The sequence below is a fragment of the Salmo trutta genome, chromosome 17 (genome assembly GCF_901001165.1).
Source record: "Salmo trutta chromosome 17, fSalTru1.1, whole genome shotgun sequence".
Lineage (NCBI taxonomy): Eukaryota > Metazoa > Chordata > Actinopteri > Salmoniformes > Salmonidae > Salmo > Salmo trutta.
In genome coordinates, this window is record NC_042973.1 from 11,589,225 (window position 1) to 11,602,537 (window position 13,313).

At 46.5% G+C, this 13,313-nt stretch overlaps 1 protein-coding gene across 3 annotated transcripts in view; it reads right to left on the minus strand.

Annotated features, from left to right (window-relative positions):
• The window catches only part of LOC115151587 (FYVE and coiled-coil domain-containing protein 1), a 49,704-nt gene that overhangs the window by 21,826 nt on the left and 14,565 nt on the right, over nt 1-13,313 (minus strand). For all 3 annotated transcript variants that reach the window (XM_029695639.1, XM_029695637.1, XM_029695638.1), the window contains 3 exons: nt 11,947-12,065; nt 7,407-7,574; nt 2,542-2,691 (listed from right to left, as the gene is read on the minus strand). In XM_029695639.1, the coding sequence (XP_029551499.1) occupies nt 2,542-2,691; nt 7,407-7,574; nt 11,947-12,065 (437 nt within the window). The remainder of the gene's footprint in view (nt 1-2,541; nt 2,692-7,406; nt 7,575-11,946; nt 12,066-13,313) is intronic.

Sequence of the window (13,313 nt, forward strand, 5' to 3'; positions counted from 1 at the left end):
GTATATAGCCTCCACAGTGACTCTGTACCGTAACACCCTGTATATAGCCTCCACAGTGACTCTGTACCGTCACACCCTGTATATAACCTCCACATTGACTCTGTACCGTAACACCCTGTATATAGCCTCCACAGTGACTCTGTACCGGTACCACCTGTATATAGCCTCCACAGTGACTCTGTACCGTAACACCCTGTATATAGCCTCCACATTGACTCTGTACCGTAACACCCTGTATATAGCCTCCACAGTGACTCTGTACCGTAACACCCTGTATATAGCCTCCACAGTGACTCTGTACCGTAACACCCTGTATATAGCCTCCACAGTGACTCTGTACCGTAACACCCTGTATATAGCCTCCACAGTGACTCTGTACCGTAACACCCTGTATATAACCTCCACAGTGACTCTGTACCGTAACACCCTGTATATAGCCTCCACAGTGACTCTGTACCGTAACACCCTGTATATAGCCTCCACATTGACTCTGTACCGTAACACCCTGTATATAGCCTCCACATTGACTCTGTACCGTAACACCCTGTATATAGCCTCCACAGTGACTCTGTACCGTAACACCCTGTATATAGCCTCCACAGTGACTCTGTACCGTAACACCCTGTATATAGCCTCCACATTGACTCTGTACCGTAACACCCTGTATATAGCCTCCACATTGACTCTGTACCGTAACACCCTGTATATAGCCTCCACATTGACTCTGTACCGTAACACCCTGTATATAGCCTCCACATTGACTCTGTACCGTAACACCCTGTATATAGCCTCCACATTGACTCTGTACCGTAACACCCTGTATATAGCCTCCACAAGGACTCTGTACCGTAACACCCTGTATAGAGCCTCTACAGTGACTCTGTACCGTAACACCCTGTATATAGCCTCCACAGTGACTCTGTACCGTAACACCCTGTATATAACCTCCACATTGACTCTGTACCGTAACACCCTGTATATAGCCTCCACAGTGACTCTGTACCGGTACCACCTGTATATAGCCTCCACAGTGACTCTGTACCGTAACACCCTGTATATAGCCTCCACAGTGACTCTGTACCGTAACACCCTGTATATAGCCTCCACAGTGACTCTGTACCGTAAAACCCTGTATATAGCCTCCACATTGACTCTGTACCGGTACCCCCTGTATATAGCCTCCACAGTGACTCTGTACCGTAACACCCTGTATATAGCCTCCACAGTGACTCTGTACCGTAACACCCTGTATATAGCCTCCACAGTGACTCTGTACCGTAACACCCTGTATATAGCCTCCACATTGACTCTGTACCGTAACACCCTGTATATAGCCTCCACAGTGACTCTGTACCGTAACACCCTGTATATAGCCTCCACAGTGACTCTGTACCGTAACACCCTGTATATAACCTCCACATTGACTCTGTACCGTAACACCCTGTATATAGCCTCCACAGTGACTCTGTACCGGTACCACCTGTATATAGCCTCCACAGTGACTCTGTACCGTAACACCCTGTATATAGCCTCCACATTGACTCTGTACCGTAACACCCTGTATATAGCCTCCACAGTGACTCTGTACCGTAACACCCTGTATATAGCCTCCACAGTGACTCTGTACCGTAACACCCTGTATATAGCCTCCACAGTGACTCTGTACCGTAACACCCTGTATATAGCCTCCACAGTGACTCTGTACCGTAACACCCTGTATATAACCTCCACAGTGACTCTGTACCGTAACACCCTGTATATAGCCTCCACAGTGACTCTGTACCGTAACACCCTGTATATAGCCTCCACATTGACTCTGTACCGTAACACCCTGTATATAGCCTCCACAGTGACTCTGTACCGTAACACCCTGTATATAGCCTCCACAGTGACTCTGTACCGTAACACCCTGTATATAGCCTCCACATTGACTCTGTACTGTAACACCCTGTATATAGCCTCCACAGTGACTCTGTACCGTAACACCCTGTATATAGCCTCCACAGTGACTCTGTACCGTAACACCCTGTATATAGCCTCCACATTGACTCTGTACCGTAACACCCTGTATATAGCCTCCACATTGACTCTGTACCGTAACACCCTGTATATAGCCTCCACATTGACTCTGTACCATAACACCCTGTATATAACCTCCACAGTGACTCTGTACCGTAACACCCTGTATATAGCCTCCATATTGACTCTGTACCGTAACACCCTGTATATAGCCTCCACATTGACTCTGTACCGTAACACACTGTATATAGTCTACACCTTTTGTATTCGGCACATGTGACAAATAACATTTGATTTTACTTCCTTTTTCCACTACACATGCGCTGATCACTACTCCAAATCTCGGCCAAGACTGGCAGCGTATTGTGTGTGAAAACACAAGTTGAAATCTCAGTCAAATCAATACCTACTCTTCCTCTGCTATCTGGTTGTGTTGCTAATAGTGCTTAAAACGTTGTCCATTGTTCCCGTAACAAGACATAAGAAGGCCATCTAGTGAGACAGCGCCCTCTCTGTGCCCACCTGCAGTTATGTCGGCGTAGCCACCAGGTGAAATGGGCCTGGCAGCCCAGGCAGTGGGTGGTCTCCTTGTCCTGCAACAAGCGCTCCTCTGCCCACAGCTTCTGCTCAAACTCCAGAGCGTCCGATTTCTGCCACAGAACATCCTTATCCCTGCAGGAGCACACACACGCACTGTGAATACATTTTTAATGTTTGGATCCAGCATCGAAGTACAAAGGACCCAAAACATCACAAACACACACACAGACAGACACCCAAAGACACACACACACACACAGGTGGGGGGTTAAGGCACCAGCATGCTTCAGTTCCGCTGGCGGCTAGCCGAAGTCGGCTAGTTGAACCGAACAAGTGTGCTCACATACACCCTTAAAAGACATTCACTTGAAAAAGATGAAAAAGTGGCAATAGTACTGTTTGTCTATTTTGAGACGCCGTAGCCAGCATTCACTTCCTCACAATATTCAGAATTAATCTAAGATAATTTAAGAAATGTGTCATTAACTTTGACGTTTTGGACGAGAAGATCTTAGTCACGTGATTTTACATCTAACTAAGATGTTTGGAACAGTATTTCTCAATGACTAAATGTGCATGAAAACGAGTCGTCTCTCATTGAATGACAACAAAGACTTTACTGAAGAATCCCTATTGTTGACCAATCACCGATGAAGGGGCGTAGACTTTGGCTACCAACTTCGGCTTGCCTCAAGAAAAAAAATTGTGTGCCCGAACAACCGAAACAAAAACATACGTAAATCCAAAACTAACAAAAACGTCACAAAATGTTGTCATAATATTTGCAAACTCTTCCGGCTGGGAAGCATGCGGATGCCTTTAGAGCGCAGGACCTGCTGTTAAAAAGAACACGGTTACATCAGTCTGGTTGTTCCCCTCTGATCTGCAGGATATTGTTTGCTCAGTTAGGTTTGTTCAGGCATGGTTTCTTTGTAATCAGTGAATCATACATTTGTGTGATTTGTGGGTATTTGAGGACTAAACGTAGTGTCCACCTGCTCATGGACTCTCTCTCTAACATCCCCAAGGACTGCAGTTGAAAACGAGCTAAAACCGTCACTTTTACTGAAACGTCGATTAATGTGTACTGTCCCTGTAAAAATAAACTCAATAAAGTCAACAAAATCATTATTCATGCTATTCTGGTTATATTGTCCTAATCTAATTTTACATGCACTTCCAACGACCCCCTGTTCTGATGTACTGTACGTCTCTCTGCCAATAAGCAGTTGGAATATGAAAAAAAATGTAGGAGTAAATTAAGATAAACAAAAGGGATTGTAGTGAATTAAGGACACCCCAGGGGAGCATGCATTGTGTTTAATCCCCTACAGGGGATGAGAGCTATGCAAATGGAAGAGACACACACACACACACACAGAGAGAGAGACACACACACAGAGACACACATACACACACACACACACATACATACACAGAGAGAGAGAGAGAGAGAGAGAGAGAGAGAGAGAGAGAGAGAGAGAGAGACACACCCAGACACAGAAAAAGAGAAAGAGCGAGAGAGAGCAATGACTGCCAAAAAAACGGAAAATTCCTAAGCAGACGAGAGCTGTCACTTTCTGTGCTTTCCTCTCCCTCTTGATATCCCCCTCTCGCTGTCTTCCTCCTTGATATCCCCTCTCGCTGTCTTCCTCCTTGATATCCCCCTCTCGCTGTCTTCCTCCTTGATATCCCCCTCTCGCTGTCTTCCTCCTTGATATCCCCCTCTGGCTGTCTTCCTCCTTGATATCCCCCTCTCGCTGTCTTCCTCCTTGATATCCCCCTCTCGCTGTCTTCCTCCTTGATATCCCCCTCTCGCTGTCTTCCTCCTTGATATCCCCTTCTCGCTGTCTTCCTCCTTGATATCCATCCCCCTCTCGCTGTCTTCCTCCTTGATATCCATCCCCCTCTCGCTGTCTTCCTCCTTGATATCCCCCTCTCGCTGTCTTCCTCCTTGATATCCCCCTCTCGCTGTCTTCCTCCTTAATATCCATCCCCCTCTCGCTGTCTTCCTCCTTGATATCCCCCTCTCGCTGTCTTCCTCCTTAATATCCATCCCCCTCTCGCTGTCTTCCTCCTTGATATCCATCCCCCTCTCGCTGTCTTCCTCCTTGATATCCCCCTCTCGCTGTCTTCCTCCTTGATATCCCCCTCTCGCTGTCTTCCTCCTTGATATCCCCCTCTCGCTGTCTTCCTCCTTAATATCCCCCTCTCGCTGTCTTCCTCCTTGATATCCCCCTCTCGCTGTCTTCCTCCTTGATATCCCCCTCTCGCTGTCTTCCTCCTTAATATCCATCCCCCTCTCGCTGTCTTCCTCCTTGATATCCCCCTCTCGCTGTCTTCCTCCTTAATATCCATCCCCCTCTGGCTCTCTTCCTCCTTAATATCCATCCCCCTCTGGCTGTCTTCCTCCTTGATATCCCCCTCTCGCTGTCTTCCTCCTTGATATCCCCCTCTCGCTGTCTTCCTCCTTGATATCCATCCCCCTCTCGCTGTCTTCCTCCTTGATATCCATCCCCCTCTCGCTGTCTTCCTCCTTGATATCCATCCCCCTCTCGCTGTCTTCCTCCTTGATATCCCCCTCTCGCTGTCTTCCTCCTTGATATCCATCCCCCTCTCGCTGTCTTCCTCCTTGATATCCATCCCCCTCTCGCTGTCTTCCTCCTTAATATCCATCCCCCTCTGGCTGTCTTCCTCCTTGATATCCCCCTCTCGCTGTCTTCCTCCTTGATATCCATCCCCCTCTCGCTGTCTTCCTCCTTGATATCCCCCTCTCGCTGTCTTCCTCCTTGATATCCCCCTCTCGCTGTCTTCCTCCTTAATATCCATCCCCCTCTGGCTGTCTTCCTCCTTGATATCCCCCTCTCGCTGTCTTCCTCCTTGATATCCCCCTCTGGCTGTCTTCCTCCTTGATATCCCCCTCTCGCTGTCTTCCTCCTTGATATCCCCCTCTCGCTGTCTTCCTCCTTAATATCCATCCCCCTCTCGCTGTCTTCCTCCTTAATATCCATCCCCCTCTCGCTGTCTTCCTCCTTAATATCCATCCCCCTCTCGCTGTCTTCCTCCTTAATATCCATCCCCCTCTCGCTGTCTTCCTCCTTAATATCCATCCCCCTCTCGCTGTCTTCCTCCTTAATATCCATCCCCCTCTGGCTGTCTTCCTCCTTGATATCCCCCTCTGGCTGTCTTCCTCCTTGATATCCCTCCCTCTCGGTGTCTTCCTCCTTGATATCCCCCTCTCGCTGTCTTCCTCCTTGATATCCCCCTCTCACTGTCTTCCTCCTTGATATCCCTCCCTCTCGGTGTCTTCCTCCTTGATATCCCCCTCTCGCTGTCTTCCTCCTTGATATGCCCCTCTCGCTGTCTTCCTCCTTAATATCCCCCTCTGGCTGTCTTCCTCCTTGATATCCCCCTCTCGCTGTCTTCCTCCTTAATATCCATCCCCCTCTCGCTGTCTTCCTCCTTGATATCCCCCTCTCGCTGTCTTCCTCCTTGATATCCCCCTCTGGCTGTCTTCCTCCTTGATATCCCCCTCTGGCTGTCTTCCTCCTTGATATCCCCCTCTGGCTGTCTTCCTCCTTGATATCCCCCTCTCGCTGTCTTCCTCCTTGATATCCCCCTCTCGCTGTCTTCCTCCTTGATATCCATCCCCCTCTCGCTGTCTTCCTCCTTGATATCCATCCCCCTCTGGCTGTCTTCCTCCTTGATATCCATCCCCCTCTCGCTGTCTTCCTCCTTGATATCCATCCCCCTCTCGCTGTCTTCCTCCTTAATATCCATCCCCCTCTGGCTGTCTTCCTCCTTAATATCCATCCCCCTCTGGCTGTCTTCCTCCTTAATATCCCCCTCTCGCTGTCTTCCTCCTTGATATCCCCCTCTCGCTGTCTTCCTCCTTGATATCCATCCCCCTCTCGCTGTCTTCCTCCTTGATATCCCCCTCTCGCTGTCTTCCTCCTTGATATCCCCCTCTCGCTGTCTTCCTCCTTGATATCCCCCTCTCGCTGTCTTCCTCCTTAATATCCCCCTCTCGCTGTCTTCCTCCTTGATATCCCCCTCTCGCTGTCTTCCTCCTTAATATCCATCCCCCTCTCGCTGTCTTCCTCCTTAATATCCATCCCCCTCTCGCTGTCTTCCTCCTTAATATCCATCCCCCTCTCGCTGTCTTCCTCCTTAATATCCATCCCCCTCTCGCTGTTTTCCTCCTTAATATCCCCCTCTCGCTGTCTTCCTCCTTGATATCTTGTGACTCTTTCTGAATTCCAAATGGACTACTCCTAGGCAAAGATCTGAAAGGATCGGATATGTATAAGATATATAGCAATTATTGTATATTGCCCTCTAGGAGTCTAGATGGCCATTTTGCCATATTGGATACACCTAACCAATCCTTTCACAACTACAGAAGTGCCTAGAGGTTGATTTTGAATTCAGAAGCGGTCTCTCTTTGTCTCCAAACAACTTATTTATTTTTCACCCTCCTCTGTGTCACTCACCTACATCCTGTTCCTCAATCCACCTCTTTTCCTTTCCTTCCCTCCCTCCATTTCATCAGATCCCTCTCTCCCTCCTTTTTGTCAGATGAGACTGTCAGTGGTGAGATGGCATTACAAAGACCCACACTGTGCTCGCTATGGGAGAGCATCCTCAGAGGACAAACTCTCCACAGGACTCAGCCAAGAGGGTAGAACCAGACCTTGCTATTTGATCACCCAAACAAAGGCAGAAAACACACCCTTTCCAGTATCTAAACAAAAGCCTGTCTTAGATCTACAGATCAAAGGTTCAGCTGTCGCTTTGTCTTTTTCTTCCCGCGCTCAGGAGAGTGCAGAGGAGGGACTAGGTCGTACTTGATAAGTTCGATGAGGCGCTCCTCCAGAGTGCTCTTGGTTCGGTATAGGTCGTCGATCTCTGCGGTCGTCCTAAGATAATGACTACGTTTGTCCACCTCGGCCTGCTCAAGTTTCTGCTTTTGCTCCTCACACACCGCCTGGACCGTTGAGAGAGCCTCCTCAGCACTAAATGACAGAGAGATAAGGGAGAGAAAAATATTAAAGTACAAGGCTCTGCATGTTCAATCCGACATCTGCAGTGGCCGTACAGCATTTACTGCGATGCGGACTCCACAGAAGTCAGAGCATTCATACTTCTTGCGCTTCGCGGAGCAGAGCTGTTGTGAAGGAAGTTGTCAAGGAAGTGATTTTGTGTTTATACAGGACCTCCTGCCCCACCTACCATCAACCAATCATGTCAATGCGGAGCTATACAGAGACCTTCGCAGTATGGAGCTCGATTTGGCCTTCGCAAGCCTCCGGAGGCTCCGCAATTGCATCACACTCTCTGTACAGAGCCTCCGGATCGCATTTCTGGAGTAAGCATAAATTGGCTTTAACTGTCCACTGAATATTTGTAAAAGTTAATATTCTGTTAACTCATCCCAAATAATGTTGTTGACTTGTCCTATATATGTGGCCAAAACATAAATTGGAGAAAAAACACTTCAAAAACCCCACCTCAAACTTATCTCAAAAAGATTGTTTAAAAAATGCTTGCTATTTCCTCATAGAGCATGATGTCATGTTGGCTTGTTGGCTGAGCTGGCCAATCAGCGGTCTACTTCCATTAATATTTTAATGACCGGTATACGCCCACCCCATTTTTTTGTTGTGGTACGCCCACAAATTTCCAACACATAAAAGCTGCTTTTTAACATACTTAATAATAACAACTTTAAATTAATTATAGGCAATATTTCATAGAAATCTGGAAATACTGGACAGTTACTTTAAGAGAATGGAAAAGGGAGTGTGTACGATTACATGGTGTTGACTGTATCAAATCAAAGTGTATTTGTCACGTGCGCCAAAAACAACAGGTGTAGACCTTACAGTGAAATGCTTACTTACAGGCTCTAACCAATAGTGCAAAAAAGGTATTAGGTGAACAATAGGTGAGTAAAGAAATAAAAACAACATTAAAAAGACAGTGAAAAACAGTAGCGAGGCTATATACAGTAGAGAGGCTATAAAAGTAGCGAGGCTATATACAGCCACCGGTTAGTCAGGCTGATTGAGGTAGTATGTACATGTAGATACAGTGAGGGAAAAAAGTATTTGATCCCCTGCTGATTTTGTACGTTTACCCACTGACAAAGAAATGATCAGTCTATAATTTTAATGGTAGGTTTATTTGAACAGTGAGAGACAGAATAACAACAAAAAAATCCAGAAAAACGCATGTCAAAAATGTTAGAAATTGATTTGCATTTTAATGAGGGAAATAAGTATTTGACCCCTCTGCAAAACATGACTTAGTACTTGGTGGCAAAACCCTTGTTGGCAATCACAGAGGTCAGACGTTTCTTGTAGTTGGCCACCAGGTTTGCACACATCTCAGGAGGGATTTTGTCCCACACCTCTTTGCAGATCTTCTCCAAGTCATTAAGGTTTCGAGGCTGACGTTTGGCAACTTCAACCTTCAGCTCCCTCCACAGATTTTCTATGGGATTAAGGTCTGGAGACTGGCTAGGCCACTCCAGGACCTTAATGTGCTTCTTCTTGAGCCACTCCTTTGTTGCCTTGGCCATGTGTTTTGGGTCATTGTCATGCTGGAATACACATCCACGACCCATTTTCAATGCCCTGGCTGAGGGAAGGATGTTCTCACCCAAGATGTGACGGTACATGGCCCTGTCCATCGTCCCTTTGATGCGGTGAAGTTGTCCTGTCCCCTTAGCAGAACACCCCCAAAGCAGAATGTTTCCACCTCCATGTTTGACGGTGGGGATGATGTTCTTGGGGTCATAGGCAGCATTCCTCCTCCTCCAAACACGGCGAGTTGAGTTGATGCCAAAGAGCTCCATTTTGGTCTCATCTGACTACAACATTTTCACCCAGTTGTCCTCTGAATCATTCAGATGTTCATTGGCAAACTTCAGACAGGCATGTATATGTGCTTTCTTGAGCAGGAGGACCTTGTGGGCGCTGCAGGATTTCAGTCCTTCACGGCGTAGTGTGTTACCAATTGTTTTCTTGGTGACTATGGTCCCAGCTGCCTTGAGATCATTGACAAGATCCTCCCGTGTAGTTCTGGGCTGATTCCTCACCGTTCTCATGTTTATTGCAACGCCACGAGGTGAGATCTTGCATGGAGCCCCAGGCCGAGGGAGATTGACAGTTCTTTTGTGTTTCTTCCATTTGTGAATAATCGCACCAACTGTTGTCACCTTCTCACCAAGCTGCTTGGCGATGGTCTTGTAGCCCATTGTAGCCCCTTGTAGCCCTTATGTAGGTCTACAATCTTGTCCCTGACATCCTTGGAGAGCTCTTTCGTCTTGGCCATGGTGGAGAGTTTGGAATCTGATTGATTGATTGCTTCTGTGGACAGGTGTCTTTTATACAGGTAATAAACTGAGATTAGGAGCCCCCTTTAAGAGTGTGCTCCTAATCTCAACTCGTTACCTGTATAAAAGACACCTGGGAGCCAGAAATGTTTCTGATTGAGAGGGGGTCAAATACTTATTTCCCCTCATTAAAATGCAAATCAATTTATAACATTTTTGACATGCGTTTTTCTGGATTTTTTTGTTGTTATTCTGTCTCTCACTGTTCAAATAAACCTACCATTAAAATGATAGACTGATCATTTCTTTGTCAGTGGGCAAACGTACAAAATCAGCAGGGGATCAAATACTTTTTTCCCCTCACTGTATGGTTAAAGTGACTATGTATATATGATGAACAGAGAGTATCAGTAGCGCAAAGAGGGGTTGGCGGGTGGCGGGACACAATACAGATAGCCCGGTTAGCCAATGTGCGGGAGCACTGGTTGGTCGGGCCAATTGAGGTAGTATGTACATACATACATTAATGTATAGTTAAAGTGACTGTGCATATATGATAAACAGAGACTAGCAGCGTAAAAGAGGGGTTGGGGGGGGCACACAATGCAAATAGTCCGGGTAGCCATTTGATTACCTGTTCAGGAGTCTTATGGCTTGGGGGTAAAAACTGTTGAGAAGCCTTTTTGTCCTAGCCTTGGCACTCCGGTGCCGCTTGCCACGCAGTAGCAGAGAGAACAGTCTATGACTAGGGTGGCTGAGGTCTTTGACAATTCTTAGGGCCTTCCTCTGACACCGCCTGGTATAGAGGTCCTGGATGGCAGGCAGCTTAGCCCCAGTGAAGTACTGGGCTGTACACACTACCCTCTCTAGTGCCTTGCGGTCGGAGGCCGAGCAATTGCCGTACTAGGCAGTGATGCAACCAGTCAGGATGCTCTCGATGTTGCAGCTGTAGAACCTTTTGAGGATCTCAGGACCCATGACAAATCTTTTTAGTTTCCTGCGGGGGAATAGGCTTTGTCGTGCCCTCTTCACGACTGTCTTGGTGTGTTTGGACCATTCTAGTTTGTTGGTGATGTGGACACCAAGGAACTTGAAGCTCTCAACCTGCTCCACTACAGCCCCGTCGATGAGAATGGGGGCGTACTCTGTCCTCCTTTTCCTGTAGTCCACAATCATCTCCTTACTCTTGGTTACGTTGAGGGGTAGGTTGTTATTCTGGCACCACCCGGCCATCTCTCTGACCTCCTCCCTATAGGCTGTCTCGTCGTTGATCAGGCCTACCACTGTTGTGTCGTCTGCAAACTTAATGATGGTGTTGGAGTTGTGCCTGACCATGCAGTCGTGGGTGAACAGGGAGTACAGGAGGTCTCTGAGCACGCACCCCTGTGGAGCTCCAGTGTTGAGGATCAGCGTGGCAGATGTGTTGCTACCTACCCTCATTAACTGGGGGCGGCCCGTCAGGAAGTCCAGGATCCAGTTGCAGAGGGAGTTGTTTAGTCCCAGGATCCTTAGCTTAGTGATGAGTTTTGAGGGTACTATGGTGTTAAACGCTGTGCTGTAGTCAATGAATAGCATTCTCACATAAGTGTTCCTTTTGTCCAGGTGGGAAAGGGCAGTGTGGAGTGCAATAGAGATTGCATCATCTGTGGATCTGTTTGGGCGGTATGCAAATTGGAGTGGGTCTAGGGTTTCTGGGATAATGGTGTTGATGTGAGCCATTACCAGCCTGTCAAAGCACTTCATGGCTACGGATGTGAGTGCTACGGGTCTGTAGTCATTTAGGCAGGTTGCCTTTGTGTTCTTGAGCACAGGGACTATGGTGGTCTGCTTGAAGCATGTTGGTATTACAGACTCAATCAGGGACATGTTGAAAATGCATAATCTTTGACTCATGCACTAACATAAGAGACTAGCAGGCAGAATTGTCTTGTCCATTCTGTACGATACGTTTAAAAATATCTTAAGACAGGGGCTACTTAGCTCATCTAAATGGAAAGGTTGTTTTCTGTGTGGGGTATAATAGGTAAATGCCGGGGTTATAGCCTTACCTGGTGACACAGTCTCTTAGGTGCTGAATCTCTCTCTCGCTCTGACAAATGGCTGCTTCGGACTTTGTGATGTGAGCATCCTTCTCTCCAATCAGCCGTGAGTATTCCTCATTCACCCCCTTCACCAAACATAATCATAACATGCAGTAGTTATAAAAAAAGAACCAACAAGCTTTCAGAAACAGGTGTTTGATCGGTTGATAAATTAATACAGACAAACGATTAAGAAGTCTACAGCGGAGCGACGCTTTGTAAATGAACGGCCTATCTCTCTCCTTCACTCAGATTATCATAGCACAGTACAGGCAGATTAATTACAACGTGTCACATCCTCTCTAGGCAAGGACAGGAAGGAGATTAAGACCACTCGGCTCTCTGTTTTATCATACTCGGCTGATGAACACCGAACTCTAATCTGTGTCGTATTAATTAACCCAGTCAGCTGTGTACAGGCTTGCTCTTCTTTCATATTCATTTCTTTGCCCTCCCTCATATTTATTCCTAGGCATCTCTAATGAAAATGTAAAAACCGTACGCCAGAGCAGACAGGCTGGACGTGTACACATCTGACTTTGTCATCCACCCAATTACATGATCATCTTACGAATTCTTATCACTGATTCTTTGCTTTCAGCTATTTCAATGTCAGCTATTTGAATTGGGTCTAAAGACAGTGCTGAACAGACATGCCATTTAGCCAATCATTTTTTCTCTGCCAGTGTTTCCCAAAGTGTTTTACTGTATGTATCTTGATTGTGATTTATTAGGATCCCCATGGTGACGCCAATGGTGACAGCTAGTCTTACTGGGTCCCGACATATAACGAAATACACATTACAGACAAAAGACATTACAGACAAAAGACATTATAGAGAAAATACATTACAAGACAAGGGATTGTTATATTGTACTCTTGTCATACTGTGCATGCGGAAAGTATTCAGACCCTTTGACTTTTTCCACATTTTGTTATGTTATAGCCTTATTCTAAAATGGATTAAATAAGAAAAAAATCATCACAATACCCCATATTGACAAAGTGAAAACAGGTTAAGAAATTTTTGCAAATGGATTACAAATAAAAAACAGAAATACCTTCCTTCTATACATAAGTATTCAGACCCTTTGCTACGCGACTCGAAATTGAGCTCAGGTGCATCCTGTTTCCATTGATCATCCTTGAGATGTTTTACAACTTGATTGGAGTCCACCTGTGGTAAATTCAATTGATTGGACATGATTTGGAAAGGCACACACCTGTTTATATAAGGTCCCACAGTTGACAGTGCATGTCAGAGCAAAAACCGAGCCATGAGGTCAAAGGAATTGTCCATAGAGCTCCGAGACAGGATTGTGTCAAGGCACAG